Raw genomic sequence first — 27400 nt, 5'->3', positions numbered from 1 at the left:
TCCCCTCAAGTGCCCTAGACAGTGCTGGACCCCATTTAGGAAGTGCTTGCGGATTGACTGACTCCACCCTGAAACTCTGTGTGCATTTTTCTCTTGCTCTTTAGAAAAGTACATCTGCTACCCTGAGCAGACCCGTGCAGTGTTGGCCAAACTGGCTGATCACGGCAAGAAGATGTTTCTCATCACCAATAGCCCCAGTAGCTTTGTGTAAGTTCTTCTGTGATTCCCGGCTAATTTCTGGCTCACTTCCTGTATTCCATGTATTTTGATAGTTGGAAATTCGAAAGAAAAAGTTGCAAGAATAGTTAATCCCTGCAGTGTTAGACTAACCTGGCTGAAATATTGTTCTAGGGACAAAGGGATGAGGTATATTGTTGGAAAAGACTGGAGGGACCTGTTTGATGTGGTCATTGTTCAGGCGGAGAAGCCAAACTTCTTTAATGATAAGCGGAGGTAAGTGTCTGTCTTTTTAGGGACTAGATTTTATTCATTTGCTGCTGCGAATACTTACATAATGTGTCTTGGTGAAATCCAGTTGGAAAATCACAAGCATCTAACATCATAGCTTTTGATTTTTAACCCTCTAGCAAGTAATTGCAAGGAAGGTGGGATGAGTACATAGCAGACAGCTGACACCTCTTGAAACGGTTCTCAGTTCAGTTCGGGCTACTTCAGTCCCATGAGTCAGGCTTTAAGAGAACAATTGACAACAATGAAAATTCCAAACTTAGCATCACCTAGTAAATTAGATCTCTCGATGCAGATGCCTTGTGAAGCGTAACAAAACAGCAACAGCAAACCACCTCGTGGGTATCTCTTTAAATAGAGCTCTAAATGGTTCACTGACAATTGCACTTAGATTTTGCAGAACTTCTCTGCAATACAGGTTTTGCATCAAGTGGAGTAAATCTAGACCAAAACTTAAAGTCTTTCTGCCGCAGTATCCTTGAGCAATAGAGGAATGGGAAAGTTTGGGTTGTGAAGGTGACAGGGGTGTGCTCTTCGCGTTTTGTGACAGAGGGTCGGGGGTCCTAAAAGGTGATTTAACGTGCGGGGCAGACCGGTTCACCAAGAGTCATCCCCCACAAATGTCAGTAGTGTTGAGAGTAACCGCACTAGGATTATAAAAATAATTCGTATTTGTATAACAGTGACCTATTTTTGAAACACTTTTACCCACATTTCTCTGTTCCGCAGTGGGTAACCATGCAGCCTTTCCCTCTCTGCTAGGTGATTTAAAGCATAATAATTCGGTGCCCTGTAGTGATCAAAAACAGCTGTAGGGCTTCCCTGGTGGCGCAGTGGTTGGGAGTCCACCTGCCGATGCAGGGGATGCGGGTTCATGCCCCGGTCCGGGAAGATCCCACATGCCGTGAAGCGGCCGGGCCCGTGAGCCATGGCCGCTGAGCCTGCGCGTCCGGAGCCTGTGCTCCGCAACGGGAGAGGCCGCACCAGTGAGAGGCCCACTTACCGCACAAAACAAAAACAAAAACAAAAAACAAAAAACAAAACAGCTGTAAACACTGGCTTGCTGTTTGGTCAGTGATAAAACGCTCTCCTGCATTTTCTTATTAGATCCCAGCGGGGTGGAGTGGTCAGGGGAGGGCCCCATATCTCCTTTCACCTCCCTCCTTTGTCATGTTTATACTCAGTGGCAGGACCCTGTCCTGGATTAGATTTTCCCAGCACAGCGCTCTTCCTTACTCTGGGTGCCTGGATTAAGAATTCTCTACCCCTGTTCATCCCCATGTTATTTACAATGTTGAAGGTTAGAAACAACCTAAAGGAACGTCCATATGAGGGGATATTATGCAGCCATTAAAAATGAGGTGTTTTTTTTTTTTTTAAATGGCAGTGAACATGTTTTACAACTGAAAAAAATGATGTATGAAGGTTACATAATCACATGGGAAATTGCTCACAGCCTTGGAGAGAAAAAGATACGTATTAATATCCTCAAATGATGCTCATTTTATGTTCATAAAAAAGAGAAAGATAACAGATACATAAAGACTGAAAGATATCCACTATTTGAAATGGTGTGTTTCTACCTGGGTACTGGCATTATGATTTTCCTTTTCTTCATTGTATTTTTCTGCATTTTTCCAGATTTTGTTGCAGTGAGTTTGTATTTTTATAACCAGGAAAGCAATCCAAATAAGTGTTACCTAAAAAAAAAGAAAAAGGACAAACAAACCTTGTGTTTTTTGGACTAGCACCCCCAGGGTGAGGAATGAGGCCTTTATTCTTTTTTTCCTATTTTTCCATCATAAAATAGTATGCCCAGTTCTCTGATCCCTGATGTATATTGTATCTAGAGTGGTTGCATTTCAAGTACAAAGCTGGATAAATATACTAAGCAGTATTTCTATAAGCTTTTTTTTTGTGGGTGAAAAGTTTTCTACACGGTTGAATACGTTTAGAAAATCTGGGCTAAGGAGAGTTTCTTTATAGGAGGGCTTTTCAGAGCCATCGGTAACTTTTAAGGAGGAACGGGGATAGTGGATAGTGGATAGTGTGTTCCAAATATATTTGACCCTGGAGTTCTTTTTTCTCACTAACCTTTGGATACCGGTGTCCGAAGTTTGGGGTGTATTGCACGAGGCCCGGGAACGTGATGGTGGGGTCTTGGTTTCGGCTGGCTCCTTTCTGTTCTCAGGGGCTAACCGTGGAGTTTCTCATATAGCACACAGCCTGCACTGCTACCACACATCATAATGTTTCCTGTTTCTGTTGTTAGACCTTTCCGGAAGGTGAATGAGAAAGGCGTCTTACTCTGGGATAAAATCTACAAGTTGCAGAAAGGCCAGATTTATAAACAGGTATCTCGTGACCCATCTGTCCTTTTTGTTGCTTTGTGATCGGTTATAATGATAACAGCTGACATTCGCTGAGGCTTGCCATGTGCCAGGCGCAGTCCCAAGGGCTCTGCTTCAATGGACTGTTTATAACTTAGTGGCAGAATTTAATCTTAAGTCCATACATTTTCAATGTGCTGTGTGTAAATTAGCTCAGAATTGAACAGTTTTTGAAAAAAAAATTTTAAAGCATTTTTTCCATAGGATATGAAATTTAAGATGCCAGTAGTAAACCTTGGAAATTTCTCTTTAGTAAGTGTTTAATCACATGACATCGCACCCAAATTGGTAATTATTTCCTGATGAACTGTGTTTTGTGTACAGTTTTGATGTATTTCAGTATCATATAAAGCTCTCTCGTGTTTGAGTAAATGATTGAATTGCTGTCCAGTTTTGTGTTACTGAAATTAGGTTTTTTTATCTTATCTTTAAACGTTTTTATATGTGTGTAATATTTATAACATAAAATTACAGAACAGTACTATACAGTACTATACAGGTTTTTTTTTTTTAAAGTACTGATACATTCCTGTTGGATATGTAACAAACTGCTGTATGTGGCCCTAAGTATATTTTTTAGGCCTGAAAGATCAGCTTTGAACAGCCCTCCAAGTCTAGGAAGTGAGCCTAAGAAAATCATTAAGATGTAGCTAAAGCTTTGCTACAAGCAAAGTATCATGAAGTTACTTACAAAATAGATAACAAGGTAAATGTCCAGCCTCAGATAATTGGTAAAACGAATCATGGTAGGTCTCAGCTGCTAAAACTACATGGCAGGCAAATATTTATTGACATGGTCACAGAACGTTAAGCGTGAAAAGAAAAGATCATTACAAAGATATTTAGTATGAAGCCCTTCTGAAAAGTACATTTGACTTAGAAGAAAGGTCTAATAGATTTCACATAAAAATGTTTTTTATCTTTTGATATTTAAAATAAATTGTAAAAGCGAAAACATTTTTTTAAGTTTTAAAAGGTAGATATCGGGACTTTCCCTAGCAGTCCAGTGGTTAAGACGCCGTGCTCCCAATGCTGAGGGCACGTGTTTGATCCCTGGTTGGGGAACTAAGATCCTGCATGCCGCATGGCGCGGCCTAAAAAATAAATAAATAAATAAATAAATAAATAAATACTATAAATAGAAATTAAAAAACAAAAGTAGGTATATTGGGCCATGGGTTATACAGGTCTCTTATTTGTCATACAATATAACACCTATATTTTTCTGTTATTGCAGGGTAATTTATATGAATTTTTGAAGCTTACTGGATGGAGGGGATCCAAAGTGTTGTATTTTGGTGACCATATATACAGTGACCTGGCGGTGAGGAACCTTTTTTCCTGTTTCTTTGTTGGGGACAGTGTTAGGCCCACTTATTGAGGAATTTATCTTTTGTTTAAGACCATTTTCATACTTTCATAAAAGTGAGGAGTGGGCCACATTTTCTTTTTTTTTAAAAGTCCCATGTTTTATGCAACAGGGTGGATCAGAGTCATGAAATAGATTATTTTTTTTGGAAAATGATGGAAATTAGCAATTTACTCAGTTTATCAGAAAAACATCTTTCCATTTAGGTAATGGTAAGAAATAAATGTCCGTGTTCTTTCCTTTCCCTTTTATTATTAAGCATCAGAAACATACAAATGCTTCGTAAAATCTCATAAACATCAGTCAGGGTTTCTTTTTTGGGGGGGGGAGCTCACGGGCCCAGCCGCTCTGCGGCATGTGGGATCTTCCCGGACCGGGGCACGAACCCGTGTCCCCTGTCTCGGCAGGCAGACTCTCAACCACTGCGCCACCAGGGAAGCCCAGTCAGGGTTTCTTTTGCCAGCCAGTCATTTTGAAAGAGTACAAAACTGGCATTTCCAGGAAATAGCTATTATGTGAAAATGAGGCTTTTCGTGCCCCTCGAATGACTAGAGTGTCTCAGGACTTGAATTACGATTTAATGTATAATTAGCGCAGGATTGAGTGAATCACATCTGTTACCACACTTGGTTCCTTGTGGAATGAATTTATGTTTGTTAAGTGATTCCAGGCAAGGTTGCACAGCGCACATTTTGCAAAGTCTGAATGAAGCTTGGTGTCCAGGAGGTAACAAGAGTAGGTCATGGCCGGCTGTCAAACTCCTCTGATATTTCTGAGTATTTTGATATTTCTGAGTATTTTGGCCCACACTGGATTGGCCTCACATGTGTGCACGTCTGTGTCGCTCTTGTACTATCGAAACGGTGACCTTTAATGGCTGAGCAGTAGGACCATCTGGGAAGCGTTTCAGAGCACACGTGCCTGAGCCCCACTGAGGTGTATGGAGTCAAACTTCCTAGAGGTGGTGGAGGTAGAGGGTTGATTCCAGTGTCTGTGTGTAGTGACACCCTTCCCAGGTGACTCCAGTACACGTGCTGCATAATCATGTCTGTCCAGTGGGTTGAGGTCTAGTGGCAGGAATCGTGGGAGAATTGGAAAACTGAGGTTTTCATCCCATCTCTGCTCTTTATTAGCTGTGTGACCATGGGCACATCCCTCAAGCCTGGATGTCTCCATTTGTAAGAAGAGTGAGATAAGCTAATATATACAAAAGTGCTTAGTAAAGTAGAAACAAAGTGCTCCCTTCAGGATGTTGGCACTCCCAGAATGTCCGGCCAGGTGACGTGGCATCACAGCATGTACCTCTTGCCGTGTGGCCTGTGGGCCTTGAGGATATAACTAACTGTGTGCTACCCCGGAGGCATGTAGGTACATGGCCCCATGAGGTGACACACACACAGACAGGCCTTAGCACTGTGAGAAGTAGTTTGTCAGGAATGCAGTAGTTTGTCAAATGTGGTCCCCATGACATCGGCATCACCTGGGAACTTGCTGGAACTGCAGATTCTCAGCTTCACCCCAGACCTCCTGAGTTAAAAACTCTTGGGGTGGGGCCCAGCCATCTGTGTTCTACACAGCTTCCCACACTCAAATTTGATATCAAGATAATGCTGGCCCATAGAATGAGTTAGGCAGTGTTTCCTCTTCTTCAGTTTCTGGAAGAGTTTGAGAAGGATTGGTGTTAATTTTTCTTTACATGTTTGGTAGTGGAGCCATCTGGTCCTGGGCTTTTCACTGTTGGAAGGTTTTTGATTCTCGATTCAATCTCCTTCCTAGTTAGAGGTCTATTCAGATTTACTGTTTCTTCATAATTCAGTCTTGGTAGGTTGTGTGTTTCTAGGAGTTTGTCGGTTTCATCTAGGTTGTCCAGGTTGTTGGCATACAGTACTCAGTTCGCAGTACTCTTTTATAGTCCTTCCCCCGCCCCCCGTAGAGTTGCTGCTAATGTCACCACTTACATTTCTGATTTTAGTAATTTGAGTCCTCTTTTTATCTTATTAAAGGTTTGGCAATTTTGGGATTTTTTGCTTTTTTTTTGAAGAACCAATTCTTGGTTTTGTTGATTTTTCTCTGTTGTTTTTCTATTCTGTTTATCTCTGCTCTCATCTTTATTATTTCCTTTGTCCTGCTAGCTTTCAGTTTAGTTTGTTCTTTTTCTAGTTCCTTTAAGGTATATAGTTAAGTTGTTTTGACATCTTTTTTTAATGTAAATGGCATTGCTATTAATTTTCCTTTTTAGTATTGCATTTGTTGCGTCCCATAAATTTGAGTATGTTGTGTTTGCATTTTGTTTCAAGGTATTTTCTAATTTCCCTTGTGACTTCTTTGACCCATTGGTTGTTGAAGAGTGTGTTGTTTAAAATTTCCACGTATTGTGGAATTTTTCACTTTTTCCTTTTGCTGTTGATGTCTGGTTTCATTCCTAGTGATCAGAAAAGATACTTTGTATGATTTCAGTCTTTTAAAATTAATTAAGACTTGTTTTGTGGTCTAAAATACCGTTGCTCCTGGAGAATTCTCCATGTACACTTGAGAAAAATGTGTATTCTGCTTTTGTTGGGTGGAGTGTTCTGTATTTGTCTGTTAGGTCTAATCGATCTCTAGTGTTGTTCAGGTCCTCTGTTTCCTGTTTGATCTTCTGTCTGCTTGTTTTATCCATTGTAGAAAGTGAGCTATTGAGTTTCCTGCTATTATCGTAAAGCTGTCTTTTGTTCCCTTCAGTTCTGTTAATGTTTCCTTCATATATTTTGGACCTCTGATGTTTGGTTGATATGTGCTTAGAATTGTTATATATTTTTGGTGAATTGACCCTTTTATCATGACATAATGTCATTCTTTGTGTCTTGTAACAGTTTTTGATCTAAAGTCTATTTTGCCTGATATGAGGATAGCCACTCCTGTTGCCTTTTGGTTACTATTTGCTTGGAATATCTTTTTTAATCTTTTCACTTTCAACCTATGTGTGTCCTTAGATCAAAAATAAATGTCTTGTAGACAACATATAGTTGGATTCATGCTAAAGTTGGAAAACCACTGTTTTAACGTGATCAGACCAATTCATTAACATGTCAGAAGTTATGTGGGCAATGAACATTACCCTTCAAAGGAATCTCTTGAGAATGTAGATCCTTTAATATTGCTGCCGTTTTTCAAAATACATTTAGATGCCCCTTTTGGATTATATTTGAGAGCCAATTTGAGGCATAGGAGAAAATTAGTTTCATTATTATTAATTTATTTTCATGTACTTTAGTCTTAGGAATGTTCCAAATGATTTTTTAACCTATTTTCAGAAATAAGATCCACCTTCAAAAGTTTGTCACCACTGGGAATATTTAAAAGAATGTGATGTATGTAGTGTCTCATATATTATAGGAGAAAGAGAACTATTGAAAGGTTTAAAGAAATTCAACCATTGAAGAAGGTAGGCATCCTTAGGACAATACAGAACAGAGATTCTAGCTTTAGGTGAATCGCAGAGTGAATTTTCAAAACAGTAAGCCACATACCACTTCTCTCCTTAAAACCCTTAAAAGCTCTCTCCTTAAAAGCGCCTCTTTCTTCCTCAGAGTAAAAGCCTGATTTCCTATAATTGCCCTCAAGGCCCTGCTTGATCTCTCCTTCCCCAGCCTCCCTCTATGAAGGCATCTCCTGCCTCTGCCCTCTCTCCTACTCTGCTCTAAGCCTTGCTGTTTCTTAACACACCTTCCTCCCAGCCTGTTCCTGCCCCAGAGCCTTTGCACTTGCTCTTTTTCCAGGCAGAATTTTTCTTCTCCCACATATTTGCATACTTTGACTCTCCTTACCTTCAGATGTATTAGCCTTGTCTTCCTAATCACTCTATATAAAATGGTAACTCCTTTTCCCTCTTATTCTGCTTGATTTTTGTCCATTGTATTTCTCACCAGCTGCCACTATGTATTTACTTGCTTATTTTTTGTCTCTATTTCCCATGAGAGCAGGGAATTGTTAGTTTTGTTCATTACTTTATTGTCAGTATCTAGAACAGGGCCTGGCAAACTAATATTTAGTAACTGTCAAATGAGAAAATTAACAGCCATGCATTATGGTGATTGTGTATCTTAGATTTTCCAGGACATAACTTAGATATTCTGGCTTATTAATGTCATATCATGGGATTACAGTATTTGGAATGAAAACGTGATCATATATGTTGGTATTGTGTGATCATTCCAAGTCTGAGATTCCCCATAACCCAGGAGGCTTGGCATGCGGTGGGTGTTCCCCAGTGGTCTGTGGATGAATTGAACGAAGACCTTCAGTAGCATTTCAGTTGACCCTCTTTCTGCCCCTGACCTAAATGTGGTTTTATAGACCATGGTTAATGATTCCAGATCCTGTGTTTCTGTGGGGTCTGTGATTCACCGCAATTATTTCCGGAACAGAAACTTTCTTGGGGTGAAATGGTCAAAGCCTGAGGCTAAATTTGTTTTAATTAAGTGTAATTCATTTAATTTAGCTTGGTTAATAACTAACATTACACAATTTCTCCTGGCGGTACAGTGACTTCAAGTATGAGGTCCTAGAAATAATGCAAAGCAGAGGGATTTTCTCAGTACAGCTCAGACAAGGGCAGTGAGGCAGAAAGAAGTCCATGGCATGCTGCATTGGCCAGAACTGTGTTCCGGAAGCTGCTGGAGAGCTGCAAGCTCTCCCAAATTAAAACGTAATTCAATGAATGTCTGTTGCGTCGGGGAAAGGTCATGAAATGGTTTAAATTCTGTTGAGATTAATGTTGACTTCTTGTGATCTTTGCATTCAGGACTTGACCCTGAAGCATGGCTGGCGAACGGGTGCAATTATCCCAGAGTTACGATCTGAGCTCAGAATTATGAACACGGAGCAGTACATTCAAACTATGACCTGGCTACAGACCTTGACTGGGTTATTGGAGCAGATGCAGGTTTGGGATTTTTTTTCTCTCCTACTTTTTATTTAAGGCTGAGGTTAGTCCACTGGTCAAAGTTATTTTCAGGTATTTTTATATTGAATTGTGGTCCTGAAGTATGAGGCATAAATTATCCTGCAGAATAACCACTGGGGTGATTTTGCCCCTAAAAGAGTCTTGCCATTTTCCCTAAAGAGAATTTTTAAGATGGCTCCCAAAGCCATTTGGAGAAAAGTTTTGTGGGGCCCGTGTGGGAAATCTGGTGTCCTTACTTCCCCACTAAAGCCCCACTGGGAGACCAGTGGGATTCAGGAACCTCTGCCAGTGTTTGGGTCCAGTCCTGCTTCTGTCTTTAGCCTGCGGTGGGACTTCTCCGTTCGGGGCCTCCATTTCCCCATCTGTAAAATGGAATGAACGCTTCAGGCTGGGCACCACGGCTTGCTGGGAAGAGTCTCAAAGCAAGAGTCGAGATCCCTGTGTGCAGCCTCCCTCTGATTTTGAAGATAACACCTACAGTTGGCTGGCTCACTGGAGTTCAGTGGTGTGTTTTTCTTTCTGTAAGTTACATAGCCAGTTTGGGGCAGTTAGTGAGGAAAGTTGTTTCAGCAGTGATTTCCTGGCCCGTGGAAGCTGCCCTGTGTTGCAGCTGCGACCCCTCCCCAGTCTCACGACGCACCTTGCTTTCCCCCCTGGTTCAGCTGGCCTGGCCCGCAGCTTCTCGGGGTGAGTGAGTGCCGACTCCTGTAGGTTAAGGGGCATGGATGCTTGCTCTCCTGGCTGCGGGCTCCGGCCATGGCCTGGTGCCCACGGCCTACCGGCCTGCTTTGTAAATGGGCCGGGAGCCGCCTTGCCTGGCCCAGCTGGCAGCAGACCCGGGCAGAGCTGCGGGGAGTGGCAGGTCCTCACTCCAGGGTGCACCCTTGCAGGGCGTGGGGCCTCACACGTCGCCCAGGCCTCGCTTCCAGCGCGCTCTGGCTGCGTTGCTCCTTGGCTCGTCTCTCATGAGGACCGGTTCTGTTTTCCTTCCTGTGCTTGTCTGTGAGGTGACCGTCCAAAAATAAAAGGCATCAGTTCTGGGTTAACGTAGCTTTAAGTCTGCGCATAGGTCATACGGTAATAATAGCTGCTCTTCAGATGCCGGGCATTGTGCTGAATGCTTGCTCTGCAACATTACTTATAACTCGTCCCAGCTGTCCAGTGTATGCTTTTCCACCTTAGAATAAGGAAACTGAGTGTTTGAGAGGTTGGGTAATATGTCAAAGGTCATAAAATGACAGAGCAAGAACTTGAACCTAGGCTGCGTGGTGCCCAAGTCCCTGCTTTCAAGTGCTGCACTGAAGTGCTTCTTTGCTGTGCGGTTTAGAGCTCTTGGGTGTAGCCAGACCCCTTGCCTTAGGTGCGGTCTCTCTGTGATGCAGGTAGCTGGTCAGCTACACAGATGCAGCCTGCAGGTAGATGGTGTCGCTGCATTTTAGCTTTGAGGAGAAATTTATTTCTTGTTTTCCTGTCTCTGACCTGTATAAAAAGTTTAATGAATAAGGAGTGTGTGTTTTAGAGAAAGGAAGTGCTGGGAAGATTTCTGTGATTTATAGAATTAATTGTATAAGGCGTGGGGTTAGGGAAGGAAGAAAAGGGAATTGACATTTATGCTGCCGCCCCATTTTACAGGTGAGGAAACAGGCTGAGAGATAAGTAACTTTTCCAGAATCTCAAAGTTAGTGACAGCGGAATCAAGCGATACAGAAGCAAGGACTTACTATGCTCCAGACCCCAAGGGCTTTACAGGCCTTTCATTCAACAACAGCTCTTGGAAGCAGGCACTGACATCACCCCCACTTTACAGATGAAGAACCGGAGGCAGAGAGGAGAAACTAACTTGCTGGGCTTAGACCGGGCTGTCTGGCCCCAGAGCCCTCATCTCTGTGCTGTGTCACCTCGGTGTCTGGAACACTTCCGTCAGGGTGGATTCACTAGGACATAGAGGAGGGTGGCTGATAATTAAAACAGTATCCAAATGAGCATCACTTCTCCCTGTTCCCTATCTACTCTCTCCTCTGCCTCTGTGCTCACCTGGAAAACGATACATTATTCCAGTGATCCCGTGTCAAATGTTTCTGTAGCTCCCCTTTTTCCGATGGTACGCACATAGCATATTATCTGGACTGTTTTCTGAGGAGAGAAATTTGTCCTCTGAGGTTGGCTGTGTTTTTTTTTTTTTTTTTTTGAAGCCAGCCGTGTTGTTTGGAGCCCAGTCTGATGAATTCAATGCCGGTGTTGAAATTTTGGTTTTAAAAAAGTAGCTATGAAGAATAATTTTTGTTCGCTAGCCTTGAAGTGCACTCTCCAGTGGTATGGCTCGTGGCGGTAGTACCGGTGGATGGTGTGGTGTATAGTGTAGAGGCTTCCCAGGTAACCCCGTCGGAGCCACGATTAACCCCGGGTGGACAGGCTTCTGCGAAGAGCCAGCTAGTCACCGTGTTAGGCTGTGCGGGTCCTACGGTCTCTGTCGCAGCTACTCAGCTGTGCTTGTAGCACCAAAGCAGCCTTAGGCAGTATGTAAACCACCGGTTGTAGCTGTATCCCTGTAACTGCATTGGTGGACACTGAAATTTGAATTTCATATCATTTTCACGCATCATGAAATTATTTTTCTTTTGATTTTTTTCCAACAGTTTCAAGAGGAAAATCCTTTCTTAAGCTCATTAGGCCAATAGAAAAGTGGGTGCTGGGCTGGGTTTGGCCTCCCCTGGCACAGGCTGTCAGGCTGCTGGCTAGACTGCAATGTCCTGCTCTCACAGGGCTGGGCCGGCCTGTACAGCACATTTTTGTAGATTGAAGTCATGAAGGGCTGAGTATGCTAACTAACGAGTGAGGCTAAAGATGGCTGAGGTGACTGTAGGATGAGCCTCTGGTGTGGGCTTCTGCTGAGTCTTTTCCCGTGCTAACTACCCACCCTTGAGTACATGGTATATCCCTTAAGGGTTAATTATAACTAATGAATACCCAGTCTTTGAAGTCTTTTCAAGTAGATTTCAGACACCTGAGATTACTGTTTTACAGAGTTTGGCCTTGTAGGGGGATCAGAGCTGGAGAAAGGTGTGGCTCAGGGGACATTGTTTTCTTTTAATGGGAGAGCCTTGGGCATGATGGGAAGGCGCTGATGGGAAGGATCCAGTGCTGATGGATCCATCCAAGGAGGTGGATCACGTGGGAGAGACGATAAATGCTAGAGAAAGGGCAGGTGGGAGGGGGGTGCGGGTAGGCCTTGGATGGGAGGGTGCGAGGGGAGGCTGGGTTAAGGTGCACACCCCCGGAGCTCATATGCCCTCTCCTCTGGGCATGCTCCTGGCTCAGATCTCTGGGGCGTTCCTCCTTAGCATGTCCCTCTGGCAACCTTGGGCTTCGCTGGAGATGATCTGCCATCCTTGGCTGCCCCCCATGCTGGAAAAGCTGTGCTGGAGAAAGTGCCTTGGACTTGGAGACTCTTCATGTCTGCGGAGCCTGTCCGCAGGGGGGGGGCGCCCACCTGAGGGGAGAGTGGAGAGAAGCGTTCACATGGCCTGTGGCAGCTGGTTTCCAAAAGGAGGGAGCAAGTAGATTCACTCTGGTCATCTTTCTTCTGGTCACTAGTCAAGAGAATTCTCCCGTCCTGCAAGTACAGGAGAAGCTTCTCCTTCATACTGGACACAAGTGCAGTTCGTGGGCCAAGAAGGGCGTATGGGCAGAGGTGGGAGGGAAACTTCCCGCCCACAGGCTGATAGCCCATCCTGTGTGCTGTCGCATTGTTTTGTCCTGATCTGTGTACCCCCCGCCAGGGCTCCCTCTTTTCCTTGCTTACATCTTCAGTAGATAGCACAGTGCTTGCCACACAGTCGGTGCTGAATATGTATATGGCCACGTGTGTGTACGTGTATGCGTGTATATCTGTGTGCATGTGTGTATATCTGCATGTATCTATCTATATAAATAAATTCCTTGTGGCACCCTACAGAGTTATGACCTAGTCTCATGCTTTGTAGTGCCTGAGTTCTATAGTGAGTAATTTGTTGATCTAAAATGTGAGCGCTGATTGAAACCACACTCGGAGGACCTACCCCAACACCTCCAGATGTGCTGGACCAGTCTTCCGGTGCTCCAGTCACACACGGCCAGTGGTCATTCAGTGGTGGCTGCTTCCGGCTGGTGTAGGCAGCGGTGCTGGGCCGGAAGTGCAGATGACAAGCTCAGGGTTTTGTCTGAGTGGCAGAGGCCTGTAGCAGGTGACTTAGTCAAGCTGTTGACCCGGGCATACGTGATAAACAGAAGGGCCTTGGCTGCCACATCAGAAGCAGATGGTTTGCGTGTTCGGTGTTTTCCTCCGGGTCCTGAGGCTGGCCCTGTGACCATGGTCTCCAGGGAGCCCCATCTGGCCCCGTGTACCTCTGGCTGCGCTCGAGAGTTCCTGTTCAGCCTCAGGAGCCTTGGAGAGAGACGTGTGAGAATCCGTGTGTTAGGGTGTGTACGGCTGTCATTTTCTTTTTGCCTTTTGCTCACTTTTCAGCCCACCCAGAAAATTCTCTGCTTCTCTGTCTGGGTGAGGTGCTCTGCCTTCTTGCCTTTTATAAAAACATTTTTTTTTTTTCCTTAAACACTTTAAAAGATAATATTAAGGAAAAAGATTAAAGCCAATTATAATTCAACTACCCTTGCACAGATTAAAGAAAAATTTCCCTGTTAATTTCCAAATATATGCACATGTTTTTTACATGCTTGTAACTTGTGGATGTACTGTTACACCTGCTATTTCCACTTAACTGCCGTGTGTGTGTGTGTGTGTATAATACGTATATTTATGATATATATAAATGTGTATTAGGTAGCCTGTATTAAGTATATGTTTATGTGTGTAGTGGATAATCCATGTGTAATGGATACATCACGCACGTATAATACACGTATATTTTATGTGGATGCATATGCATTGTGCTTATACAAAGCCTTTAATAATACTTTAATATCTCTAGTTTAATGGGAGCCTTGCTTAATGGCATCATAATATGCCACGTGCACTTGGTGGAGAAGGGCAGATGGCAGCTGGGAAGTCTGAAAATGTATTATGTCCTGCAGGTGCCTGTCTCTTAGACCTGAATAAAATTCCTCCCAGAAGAGCTGCCCATTAGAAAATTCTCATGACCTAATAGGTTTATTCATACCCAGAACCTTCTCAATAATTGGCTTGTGTCCTGCAGGTTCACAGAGATGCGGAGTCACAGCTGGTTTTGCAGGAGTGGAAAAAGGAGAGGAAGGAGATGAGGTAAGAGCGGCCTGTTTTGAATAGAGTAAATCCCCCACCCTGGCCACGCTCACTCAGCCCACATGCCTGGTGCAAGGCCTGCCTGAAGCAGGCTTCGAAACAGTCTTTCTCAGCTGCCAGGGGTGACTGTGACCCCCCAGCATCGAGAACGAGCCAGCTGCCATTAGTGATGAGTGACATTTCCTCGAGGCAGCAGTGAGCTCCCTCACACCTGCTGCCTGCCCTTGAGTTTGTTGTCTGTCTATCCCTCCTCCCATCCATCCCTCCTTCCAGCCCACTTAACTTCCCCGTTTGGGCAGCCACTGGTCCAGTTGTTGGCAATGCCGGTGGCCCAGCGTGGCTAGTGGGACAGTAGCCACCGAGCCACAATTAATTCTTGGGGATTCTACAACCCTGGTGCTTGTTTGTAACACTGCTGTTTTAGGAATGTGCAGTCACTCAGTATCATAATGTCTATTGGTGAAGAAAACCCATCCGCTGTCAGAAAGTTTGGTGGGTGTGTGTCTTAAGGGAACGGTTATTCTTGATTTTTTTTTTTTATTAAATTTGTTGATTTACAGTATTGTGTTAGCTTCAGGTGTACAGCTTCAGATTCTTTTCCATTATAGGTTATTACAAGATACTGAATATAGTTCCATGTGCTCTGCATGTGCTCTCCATCCTTGTTGTTTATGTTTTATATATAGTGGTGTGTATCCATTAACCCCACACTCCTAATTTATCCCCTCCCCTCTCCTTTTCGCTTGTTTCCTCTGTCTGTGAGTCTGTTTCTGTTTTGTAAATAAGTTCATTTGTATTATCTTTTTAGATTCCACATATAAGTGATACCATATAATATTTGTCTTTCTCTGTCTGACCTGCTTCACTTAGTATGATAATCTCTAGTTGCATCCATGTTGCTGCAGATGGCATTATTTCATTCTTTTTTATGGCTGAGTAATACTCCACTGTATATATGTATCACATCTTCTTCATCCATTCATCTGTCAATGGACATTTAGGTTGATTTTAAGGGAACGATTATTCTTAAGAGACCCTGTGGACAGTTGTGCTTTCCTGTAGAAGAGGATGGATGCTGTGCATGTAAACACTGTTGATGTGACCATTTCTGCTCTTGTGGTTCCCCCCACACCCCCCTCCCGGGCACAGCTGTCCCTAAGGTTTGTTAGTAGTGCTCAGTTCCTGGGTTCTGGCCTCTGAGCAGTGGGCAGCCTCGGGTGGGGGGGGCTGTGGTGTGCGTGGAGAGAGGCAGAGTCCATCCCTCTGGGCAGCAGAAGCCACGGCTGTATTGAATCCTTCCTCTTCCCTCTCAGCGTGCTGGCTGTTGGGGGCTTATTCCAATGTGATTATTGGTCTAAAATGTTGGGTGAGAGGGTGATGGGCATATAATGTCATTTGACTCTGGGCCCCTTGCCCCTGAAGGCCAGACCTGAGTCCTACACTCCAGGGACCTCAAATTATTAGAGAAAAGAATCATTTCACCCGGCAGAAATTTTGTTTTGAATTCGCATCTCTAACAACCTCACATCTCAATGAGATTTTTCAGTAAACGTTTGAAAACCATTTATGTTGCTCCACCTGCAGACCTAATTGAGGTCTTCCAATTTTCTTCTTTTTATTGTTGTAGCATCTGCTGTCACCATATGACGAAAGAAGGCCTCTACCAACTAGTGGCTTTTATCACACAGTTGTGTAAAGGATTATGGGTTTTGCTGTGTTTATAACTGATTTTTTAACAGTCAAATGGCATTTATCCAGTTTGCTGGAACAGTCTGTGTGTAGGGGTCCTGGCCATTGGATTGGATGGTGTGCATATCCCATGTATGTGTGACGGGGTGTTGTTTTACACACAGACACGTGTCTGCACACCTGCAGGGGCTTAGAGCCGGGGGTAGGGTGAACAGTCTTGCAAGATGCCTGTAATCCAGGCTTTGAGGAGGTGCCTGAAGCTCTGTAATGGATGGTAGAGATGTGTTTACATCACTATAAAATAATCCTTAATCTCTCAGACATAAAGTACTTTTGAGTTTATGATATGCTTTTATTTCTCCTTCCTTACTTAGTTCTCAATATAACCTGATGAAAAGGGGGCCTTTGTCCCATTCTGTAGACAAAGGAAGTTTGGAGGCTCTGAGAACATTGTGTGTCTCTGTGGACCTTCAGAAGCAGCTCCCGCACCCTCTGTTTTTGTTTGGGAAATGGGGTGTGCAGGTTTAGAGGCTCACGCGTTGCCGCTGGAGCCCTCGGCAGTGTTCTCTCTGGCTGGCCTAAGTGGGGAATGTGATCAGAGCCAGTTGATGGATGAATGGACAGACTGTTTTCTCGATTAGAAATCGGAGCTGCTCTAGGCTAATTTGAGTCCTGTACGTGTGAAAGAGTGATCTAAAAAAAAAATCTTTTTATTGACGTATGGTTGATGTACAATATTACATCAGTTTCAGGTATACAACATAGGGATTCACATTTTTTATAGATTGTACTCCATTTATAGTTATTATAAAATATTAGCTATATTTCCCGTGCTGTGCAATATATCCTTGTAGCTTATTTATTTATTTTAAACTTTTTATTTTACATTGGGGTAGAGTTGATTAACAATGTTGTGTTGGTTTCAGGTGTACAGCAGAGTGATTCAGTTATACGTATACATGTGTCTGTTCTTTGGGAAACGGTGATTTTGATTTTATTTGATTTCGGTAGCTAAAAGCAGACCTTTTGGGAATCACTGTCTCTTGCCTCTTCAGAGAAATGACCAAAGGTTCCTTCAACACCCAGTTCGGAAGCTTGTTCCGCACAGACCAGAACCCCACGTACTTCCTGCGGCGCCTGTCGCGGTTTGCCGACATCTACATGGCGTCCCTGAGCTGCCTCCTGAGCTATGATGTCAGCCACACGTTCTACCCCCGGAGAACCCCGCTGCAGCACGAGCTTCCTGCCTGGTCTGACAGGTCCCCGGCCACCAGGCCGCCGCTCCTGCAGGAGGCCCAGGCCAAGTAGCCAGCGGCCCAGGCACCCTGGGCGCGAAAAGCCAGGACCGGCGGCGGCCCCGCACCGGGCAGACTTTGCATGGACGTGACTGTGCTTACGGACATGCCTTGTGATACCTATTTTGTACATTACGGAGGATACCCCCCAGCTCGTGAAGACAGGAGCTCGCAGCCCAGGGGGACTGCCTTCCTGTACATGTGGGGACAGCGGCTGGCTTCCTGTCAACACCCTGTGATCGCCCTTCTTGTTTACTAAGGTACCGCGACCGGCGTCAGATTTTCTGGGACGGGGAGGCTTCTTGATACCATCTCTGGATTCCAGCAGGTGACGTTTTGAAACTCTTCTTGACTCTTCCATGCAAAACGCACGGAAAAAGTGAACATTCACAGGCAGTGCAGGGGACCAGTGGTGTGCACCGGTGAACTTCTCACAGAAAGCTGATGTTTGAGCGAGCGCTGCGGTAGCATACCACTGTGTCAGCGGCAGAGATGGTCCCCAGACGGCAGCCGGTTCCCAGATATCTTCTGGTACTAGGGCTTTGGCACTCTGGTGCCTCACTTGAAAGCAGACTCAGCCTCTCTGGAAGTCTTTCGTGAGAAAGAACAAGGGGAGTGGCAAGTCCTTGGCCTCGATTGTCCTCAGTATCCGTGTCCTGCTGGGGAAGGACCATTGTGCCCCAAGTGATGGGCAGGTTCACTCTTTTCCCCAGAAGAGGTGGGCAAAGAGAGAAGAGCTTCTGGTTAAATTTCCAGCCAGCAGAACAGACTTTGTAGAATGAGGCTGTGAGAAATAAACAGGTCAGAAGACAAATGCCAGTGCATTTGTGTTGGGTCTCCCAGGAATTTATTTTAGCTGCAACTGCTACCTGTATATTGCTTGAATGTGATCGTTGGAGGACGGAAAATGAAACAAAAAAAATGTCCTCGTAATGAAGAGCCACGCCGTGACCCCTACTGGCTGTGTTGCAGTCTTATTAACAAGTGTATTACCAGAAACCGTCATTGTTGGAGGGAAACGAGCAGATGCCTGTCTCTCCTGACTTGTCAGCCGAGGAGAGGGGCTTGAATCTAGCAGGAGGGGAGGGAGGTGGCCCTCTCCTCTTAGCCGTCTTCCACCCTCTCCTCCTCTTAGATTGCTTTCCTGCCATGTTTGTATGTCTATTTGGGGAGTTTGGGTGGTTTTCTTTAGGTGTCTGTGTTAAAGGTGGGAGAGGATAAAGGACACTGAAGCTAAGAGAAACAGAGTTGGAAATGACCTAGCTGGCTGAGTGTTCCTATTTCCTTCTGAGGACAAGGCAAGGGACACGTATCCTTAAACCTAAAGGATGCAGGTACAGGAGGAAGGGGGCTTGTGGAGAGAGGGCCGCGTATTCAGCGTTTTTAATGGATTCGTGTACGGAGTCAGTTGTTGATGAAATGCTCGCTTGGCCTTCCACAGGATACCTGCCGCAGTGTGGAAATTAGGTGAGTCCCATAGCACGCATTGTAATGCTGCTTGTTATAATGGGAGTGTGCTTGTGATATTTTCTTGTATTTAACTAAAATAGTGAAGGTGATTCTCTAGACCCAGTAGGCCCAATTAGCCCCCATTTTTTCCTTCTAAATTTTATTTGAAACACAGCAGTCCATTCCTTTTTCCGACAGCAGGAGGCATTTCGTTTGCTGTTTGTTAGCGCTCAGGGATTTTACGCATCCGAGTGCATTGGAAGACTGGCGTTTCGGGGGTGCAGGTGGTGCCCAGAAATGTTCAGTGTTGGGGTCCTCAGAGGATACACTGGTGCTTTGGGCTGCTAGTTTCTGCTTTGGAGAAGCTGAGTGAGGAAGTAGGTATTATTTTAAAACATTTTCTTAGTTTTTATCAGGTATTATCTCCTAGGTGCCAGTGATAGGGTGTCTTGTTTACTCAAGAATGAAGTACAACTATTTTTACAACCTGCTTTCATGTACATCTAGGTTAGGTGACCCAAGCCTGGGGGGAAGAAATAGATTTTCTGGGTGTGAATAATGAATTTTACGACTTATTACCAATTAAGGTTTCGGTCTGTGGGCCACGGTACGTGGCGGTATTGAGATCTCTCTGCGCAGGGCCCAACCGAGCATGTGCCCAGCAGATGTGAACCCGCGCTGGGGCCGGGACAGAGGCATTCTTGTCTGTGCTCAGTCTTAACTTGTCACTGTTGTGACTCAGCTGGTTTTCAGCACGATGCACTGCATTCTGTTCTTCCCGGTTTGTCCTCTGGTGCACACACGTACGAAGGCATGTGGGTACAAGGGAAGGGAGTCTATTTTCTACCACTTAAAACATCAGTTTGGAAAGTGAACGGAATAAAATTAGTTTGCACATTAAAAAAATATTTTCCATTTTTAGCATCAGTTAGACTGATTTTCTCTGAATGATGTGAGCAAAAATTCACAGCCCAGGGGCAGTCCTTGCCCCCCAAGGCTCATGTACCTGGTTGCCCTGGAAGGAACCTGCACAACTCGTTTTTCCAGAGTTGTTTTTAATAGATGAAACCTGGCTTTTAATATATTTTAGGAGTTTGTCTTAGAGCTCCCACTTTCCTCCTAACATGGCCTCTTTTTTTTTTCCCCCTTTTAAAAATTCTCTTCAGCTCCGTTAATGCCATCCAACGTAAACCACATGTTACTGATGCAGGCGCATCTCAGACTGAATTCCTAGTCGCTTTGAAGGCATTGGTCCTCTTAGTGCAAAGGAGAAATGAAAAGTAATCTTTCTTCCTCGCTAATTTAGCTTTGGGTGACCTAAATAGCCTTCCCTCTCTTTTTGTCCCCAAAGGCCTCTAAAGGGGTAGAGTGTGTGCTAAATACTGGAACTGGATTCCACTCGGCCGAATGTTCACCTGCTGCACGCACTTGGGAGCCCTTGTCTCGAATGTGCTCTCAGACTAAATTTGGCCAGAGGCAGGGCTCCTTGATTGCTCTCTTCAACTACTAGGGAGCCAACCCATGATCTGCCCTCTTAGTATTGATTTCCTTTCATACCAGTTTTCTGCGTTAGCCTATGGGAGCTTGGCTGCAAGTTCAGCTAACCTTTAATACCCTAGTGGATTGAAGAAAAGAAAGGAAGTGAAGTTTCCCTAATGCAAGGTTCAGCAAACTTTTCCTGTAAAGGGCCAGGCAGTAAATACTTTCAGCTTTGCGGGCCATTTTCTGCGGCCCCTCTCTAGGACTGGGCCTGCCTGTGGTCCAGTACAGCGTGGCTTATGAAAACAGGCTGCAGGCTGGATTTGGCCTTTGGGCCGTGGTCTGCCGAGCCCTGCTCTGATGGATCGTGTTGGTGGCAATGGCGAGATGACCTTGCTGAAAGCACGCAGATGAAGCAGCCCACAGTTGGGTGCAGCCAGTAGAAAGAAGTTCTGTAGGTAAGTGCGCCCTGTTCCCCTACGAGCTACTCTCTGGGCATATTTACTTTTATGGCCAGTGGTAAAATACTGTGTTTCCAGCACACGGCACGATTGTCGTTGTGTAGTTGAGCTGCCAGACTCGGCATTCATTGAATATACCTCTCATTGCCCTCATCTGTGATTGTGCTGGTAGCGTGTGATGGGCTTGGGTGCCCAGAAGACCTTCAGGACCGAAGGGCTTAATCCCCGCAGCTGCTGGGTGTGCTGCTGGCTTACCGTCTGCAGCTGTCAGTCCTCCTTGGGAGCTTCCCCTGCTGAAAAGTCCTGCCTCGGATGAGGATGTGGTCAAGCTCCCTCCCTGGAGCAACTCTGAAGGCCTTTCAGCTCCAGAGCTGTTGGGAGGGCACACAGCTGAGGCCTCTCTGTCTGCACTGCAGCCCAGCTCCCTTCCCATCCCCTCTCCCCTTCCCGGGTGTTGATCCCAAGGACAGTCCCCATCTCAGTGTCTGCTCTCCAAGGAACCAACCCACAGCAGTGCTCTGTACTTTTCTATACTGCAGGCTTGAACTCTGACTTAGGAAACTGTTTTTTTAGTAGAATGACAGAGTGTGCCTGTTTAATTAATTTCAGGCACAATGAATGCAAATTAGATAGACTTACTGTTTATTCTGAATGTGAATTTGCTATTTATTCTAAATGTTGATTTTATGTCACATGACTTTGAACTTGTTGCCAAATAAAAGTTTGAATTGTATTGTCCAGTTTATTCTAAGTCATCTGTTTTGTGTGCTTCAGTCAGTGGCAAAGCTGTATCACATTCTAATGTACCCCAGAAAGAGTATCCCTGAGAGCAAGGGTGAAAGATTTATGGTTCATTTCTCACCACCCTTGTTCTCCCACCCCCAGCAAAGCACACTTGCTTGTTTTCAGAGCTTGAGGACCATGTAATTAAGCCACGGAAGGAAAATTGGTATGCGTTTGGCCTCAGGTGGGCAGCAGGTAAGCCACCTGGAATTTCTGTCTCTCACAGACTGTTCCCTCCTTGAGAACAAGGAGATGACAGTGAGCCACCTGTTTGTCTGCAGTCAAATTACCAGGGAAGCTGGAAATTGGAAGCAGTGTTTTTAAGGGAAGAAAATACTGCATAATACTGAACTAGGAGTGCACGCTGTGAAGTCAGTTCACTGCTGGGTTTTGGATAAATTTATATTTTGAAGAGCCTTCTAAAAAACCTGAATTGTGTGTGTGTTTCAACTTAATGTCCTTGACCTCTCGTTGTGCCAGGAACTTCATCTCATTCAGTCCTCCCACGGATACCTGCTGTTTCTCCTCTTAATCACGTGCCTTTCTGTCCCTCTGATGGTGGAGTTGGTGGACTCACTAGTGAATCGGTCCCACGTTCCTTCGGAGAGCGAGTTTCTGGAAACCTGGCGTTGCCCTCATCACGGCACGTTGTCCGAGAGGAGGTGGTGAGTTGTTCCTGTGCCTGCCACGGGGGCTTCTTCCCTTTCCTAGAGTTGTGAGAGAGCTTCTGAGACCCTGGGGCTTCTGGACTTTGGACTTGGCTCAGCAGAAGCCCTGATGATGTGGAACAAAGTCGTTTGGGTTGCGAGGGCGACGGAGAGGAGGGTCTGAGGTCTGCTCAGCCTAGAGCAGGGCTTCTCCATCCCCAGCACTGGCTCCTGAGCATGGCCAGTGCTACCTCCAGGGACAGCTTGGAAATGGGTGGTGGGTGGGCTGGAGGGTGCCCGGTTGTCACGGTGATGGCGAGGCCACTTGGGGCCTTTTGAGGGTGTGGTGGACATCCTGCCTTGCAGAGTCCTGCACGGTGCAGGCCTGAGCCTACACATCACTTGTGTAAAATTCCAGAACGTTTTCATACCCCCAGAAGAAACCCCGTACCTCTTAGCAGTTACCCCAGTCCCTAGCTGGCAACCACTCACTCACCTTTCTGTCTCTCTGAATTTGCCGATTCTGGACATTTCCATGTAGATAGAATCATACGGCATGTGGTCTTTTGTGTCTGGTTTCTTTCACTGAGCGTCATGTTTTCAAGGTTCATCCGTGGTGTTGCATGTGTCAGTACTTAGTTCCCTTTTAGGGTGAAATGCTATTTCATGGTGTGGCTAGACACACTGGTTATCCATTCATAAGTTGGTAGACATTTGGGTTGTTTCCACGTTTTGGCTGTTATGAATAATGCTGCTGTGTACCTACCTCTGTCATTTGTTGTGTGGACATGTTTTCATTTCTCTTGGGTCTGTACCTAGGAGTGGAGTTTCTGGATCACACGGTAGTTCTGTGTTTAACTTTTTGAGGAGCTGGGGGCCCCATTTTACATTCCCACCAGCAAATCAGGAGGGATCCAGTTTCTCCCCATCCTTGCCAATACTCGTTATTGGCTGTGGTTTTGAGGATGGCCATTCTAGTGGGTGTGAAGTGGTATCTCAGTGTGGTTCTCATGTCTTCTTCACACAAGCAAACAAAACAGAGTTAAGAAAGAAGCGTTCCTAAGGCAGATGGTGGCCAATTGAAAAGGCCCTAAGAGGCCCCAACAAGTTGGTTTTACCTTCAAAGTCTGACCCCTCCTGTGGCGAACAGTCGCTTTGTTTCCCAAAACACTGGATCTGTTTCATTGACTTTATTCTGTAACCAATACGTCAGCACATTTCCCGTGCCAGACACTGTGCTGGCTGCTGAGATATAAAGACGAATAGGGAGGTCCCTGCCTTTGGGAGCTTACAGTCTAATAGGGAAATAAGACAAGGTCACTAGAGTGTTGGTCACTAAAGGTACACGGGAAGGACAGAAGAGAGTCAGGGAGGGAGCAGTCTCCGTGGGTTGGTGGGTGGATTTAACATGGTCCCTCACCCACAGAAACAGAATAATCCCCAGATCAACCAAAGAGATGAGGTACGGCTTGAGTGTTTCATACTCTGAAATGTTAAAGGACCTTACTTTTCCCACAGGCAACTGGGGCTGAGGATTCACAGTTGACGGCCTTTCTGAGGCAGCGCCAGGGGCCCAGGCGGCGGCAGGTGATGTCTGGCTGGGGCAGGTCCGGCCCTCACAGTGCCCCCAGGGGGTCAGTGCTGTCCAGCTGCTGGTCTTCAGGGTCCTGGAAATGAGAGGTCTGTGAGCCACGCAGAGGGTGCAGGCCTTCTGTTTGTGAATCCTCCCGGGTCGAGCATTCTTATGGCTACTGGTCTGAGGCCTTGATGGGGTTCGGGACACGCCACCCCCAAACAAAGCACCTTGGCACATTAAATGTCTTAAACTGAAGGAATTTTTTAAAAATGGCAGAAGCAGGAAGGTCACTCCGACGCCCCTGCCCTACCCCCTTGCCTTTCTTTCCTGAAACAGGTGATAGAATTCCCACGTGAAAGATGCCCTCCCTGTACCAGGAGGAAAGAAGACACCACCACAGATGGGGAATCAGGGGACTAAAATCTGTACAAACAAACCTTGTTCACTAACCCTTATCTTCCCAGTGACTTCACCATTCACTACCCCTAGCGCCAAACCTCTTTCCCTTGTCAATTCCTCACACATCATCTATTGTCTAAAAGGTACAAAAGCTTCCTCTTCTGGTCCCTCCTTTGGGTCTTTGTTTTCTCCTGAAGGCTCCCACGTACAGGTAAACATTCAAAAAAATGTACATGCTTTTGTCCTGTGAGTCTGTCTTTACCAGTTTACTTTTCAGGCCCAGCTAGGGATCTTAGGAGGGTCAAGGAAAACTTCTTCCTCCCCTACAGCCTAAAACATGATTCTTCCCTCAGGGCCTCGTGGACACACGTGTTGGGAGCGAGCCTGGCTTCACACTGCTGTCCCACGGCTCATGGCATGGAGGTTAGGGCCCTGTTCCGGGTGCAGTCTCTGCTGTTTGAAGGTGTGTGGCCCTGGACAAATCATTTGAACTGTGCTGTAGTTTCCTCAGCTATAAAGAATCCTAGTAATAGTTACCTGACAGGGAGGTGAGAGGATTAAATTAGATACTACATTAAGGAAGATTAAAAAAGCACCCCACAAAAGGTGGCTGTTACTCTGATTACAAAAAAAACTTTCCAGTTGAACATTCATCCTGAACTAGGGTCTAATCAGAAGCCACAGTCCAGAGGCAGCCACTCTGAACCGTCTGCTGTCTGTGGCTCTGATCAGCACTGAAGTTTTGTTAATTCGCATCATGGATGTTCATGCTGTCTAGATTGACTCCAGATAGTCTATAGGCAATGCCCGCTCCCTCAGTATAAAAGGCATGAGAATCAAGCACACTTGGGGCTGGTATCCTCAGCTTGGGATTCCCATACCTGGAACATTTTTGCCACCTGGTTGAATGAGAAGGGTTGAGCTGACCCCTGCATCTGGGATACTCTCTCACCTGCCTCCGGCGAGTCTTTCATGCACGGGGCTCATGGAGAGCATTGAACAGGATGTGTAATTTTTCCCCCTTGCTTTTAAAATGAGGTTGATTTCAATATCACAAGGCTTACAGAAATAGACTATCAGTAGATGCAGTTTAGCTGAACTTGCCCTTGCAATTTGGACTGGAAACTTTTACATGGGTTTGATTGAAAAAACAGGATTTATGATCTGGTTATTTTTCAATATTGCAGACATATTAAATCTACCACAGGCACTAAGAACCATGGGATATTTGCATTTGGTTCACTGCAGAAAAATAGTAACAAATGTTGCACTCTACACGCTTACAATGGTGCAATAAAGTACTGTAATGTTTCAGTGCCAACTTACAGAAATTCAGTACAGCTCCTGCCCTGTGGAGTTGGGGTGCGTCACCCTCCCAACGTGGATGTGTTCACCACCGTGTAAGCTCTCTGAATCCCCTACGATTGGGACTTTATGGCTGATGATGGGAGTAGAAGGATATGAGCTCACCTCTTATGAAAACACCAAAATCGCAACTAACTGCTCAACAACCATTGACAAAAAAACACTGGAACCTACCAAAAAAGATATCCTACGTCCAAAGACAAAGAAGCAGCCACAATGAGACGGTAGGAGGGGCACAATTGCGATAAGATCAAATCGCATACCTGCTGGGTGGGTGAACCACAAACTGGAATATAATTATATAGCAGAGGTTCTCTCATAGGAGTGAAAGTTCTGAGCCCCACATCAGGCTCCCCAGCCTGGGGGTCTGGCAATGGGAGGAGGAGCCCCCAGAGAAACTGGCTCTGAAGCCCTGCGGGGTTTGATCGCAGGAATTCCACAGGACTGGGGGAAACCAACTCCACGCTTGGAGGGTGCACACAGGACCCAGGGGAAAAAGCCGTGACCTCATAGGAGCCTGGGCCAGACCTACCTTCTGGTATTGGAGGGTCTCCTGAGGAGGCGGGAGGCGGCTGTGGCTCACTGCAGGGACAAGATACTGGCGGTGGTAGTTCTAGGGAGTATTCATTGGTGGGAGCCCTCTTGGAGGCCGCCATTTTCTCAACCAAGACGTGACGCCACCCAACAGTCTGTAAGCTCAGTGCTGGGACGCCTCTGGCCCAACAACCCAGAGGGTGGGGATACAGCCCCACCCATCAGCAGACAGCCTGCTTAAAGCCTTCCTGAGTGATAAACACACCCTCTGACATGGCTGCGGCCACCAGTGGGACAAGACCCAGCTCCACCCACCAGTAGGCAGGAACCAGTCCCTCCCACCAGGAAGCCTGCACAGCCTCGCCCACCAGGGGGCAGACAGCAGAAGCAAGAAGAACTACAACCCTGCAGCCTGCGGAATGGAAACAGCAATCACCCAAAGTAAGACAAAATGAGACAGCAGAGGAATATGTCCCAGATGAAGGAACAAGATAAAACCCCAGAAGAACAATTAAGTGGAGAGAGGCAATCTACCTGAAAAAGAATTCAGAATAGTAATAGTAAAGATGATCCAAGACCTCAGAAAAAGAATGGAGGCACAGATTGAGAAGATACAAGAAATGTTTAACAAGGACCTAGAAGAACTAAAGAACAAACAGAGATAAACAATACAATAACTGCAATGAAATATACACTAGGAGGAATCAATAGAATACTGAGGTAGAAGAATGGATAAGTGACCTGGAAGACAGAATGGTGGAATTCACTGCTGCAGAACAAAATAAAGAAAAATGAAAAGAAATGAGGACAATCTAAGAGACCTCTGGGACAACATTAAATGCACCAACATTTGCATTATGGGGTCCCAGAAGAAGAGAGAGAGAAAGGATCTGAGAAAATATTGGAAGAGATAATAGCTGAAAAATTCAGGAAAGGAAACAGTCACCCAAGTCCAGGAAGTGCAGAGAGTCCCATACAGGATAAACCCAAGGAGGAACATGCCGAGACACATAATAATCAAATTGACAAAAATTAAAGACAAAGAAAAAATATTAAAAGCAGCAAGGGAAAAGCAACAAATAACATACAAGGAATCCCCATAAGGTTATCAGCTGATTTCTCAGCAGAAACTCTTCAGGCCAGAAGGGAGTGGCATGATATATTTAAAGGGTTGAAAGGGAAGAACCTACAACCAAGATTACTCTACCCAGCGAGGATCTCATTCAGATTCGATGGAGAAATCAAAAGCTTTGCAGACAGGCAAAAGCTAAGAGTATTCAGCACCACCAGACCA

General features: G+C 45.3%; 2 protein-coding genes across 3 annotated transcripts in view; one reads left to right on the top strand and one right to left on the bottom strand.

Annotated features, from left to right (window-relative positions):
- NT5DC3 (5'-nucleotidase domain containing 3) overlaps nt 1-21540 on the top strand; it is a 55339-nt gene extending 33799 nt beyond the window's left edge. The window contains exons 8-14 of one of the 2 annotated variants that reach the window (XM_027107365.1): nt 105-207; nt 352-453; nt 2741-2822; nt 4096-4182; nt 9011-9151; nt 14365-14429; nt 17174-21540. In XM_027107365.1, coding sequence (XP_026963166.1) covers nt 105-207; nt 352-453; nt 2741-2822; nt 4096-4182; nt 9011-9151; nt 14365-14429; nt 17174-17426 — 833 coding nt within the window. In that variant the 3' untranslated portion in view covers nt 17427-21540. The remainder of the gene's footprint in view (nt 1-104; nt 208-351; nt 454-2740; nt 2823-4095; nt 4183-9010; nt 9152-14364; nt 14430-17173) is intronic. The other variant, XM_027107366.1, reaches the window with a different exon arrangement.
- Nucleotides 21541-23034: 1494 nt separating this feature from the next.
- STAB2 (stabilin 2) overlaps nt 23035-27400 on the bottom strand; it is a 158420-nt gene continuing 154054 nt past the window's right edge. The window contains exon 69 of the mRNA XM_027107363.1: nt 23035-23899. Within this exon, the coding sequence (XP_026963164.1) occupies nt 23849-23899 (51 nt within the window). The 3' untranslated portion in view covers nt 23035-23848. The remainder of the gene's footprint in view (nt 23900-27400) is intronic.

The sequence above is a fragment of the Aethalodelphis obliquidens genome, unplaced genomic scaffold (assembly GCF_003676395.1).
Source record: "Aethalodelphis obliquidens isolate GAN/ISIS:26980383/991018 unplaced genomic scaffold, ASM367639v1 scaffold8, whole genome shotgun sequence".
NCBI lineage: Eukaryota > Metazoa > Chordata > Mammalia > Artiodactyla > Delphinidae > Aethalodelphis > Aethalodelphis obliquidens.
This window is presented reverse-complemented; position numbering and strand designations above follow the sequence as displayed.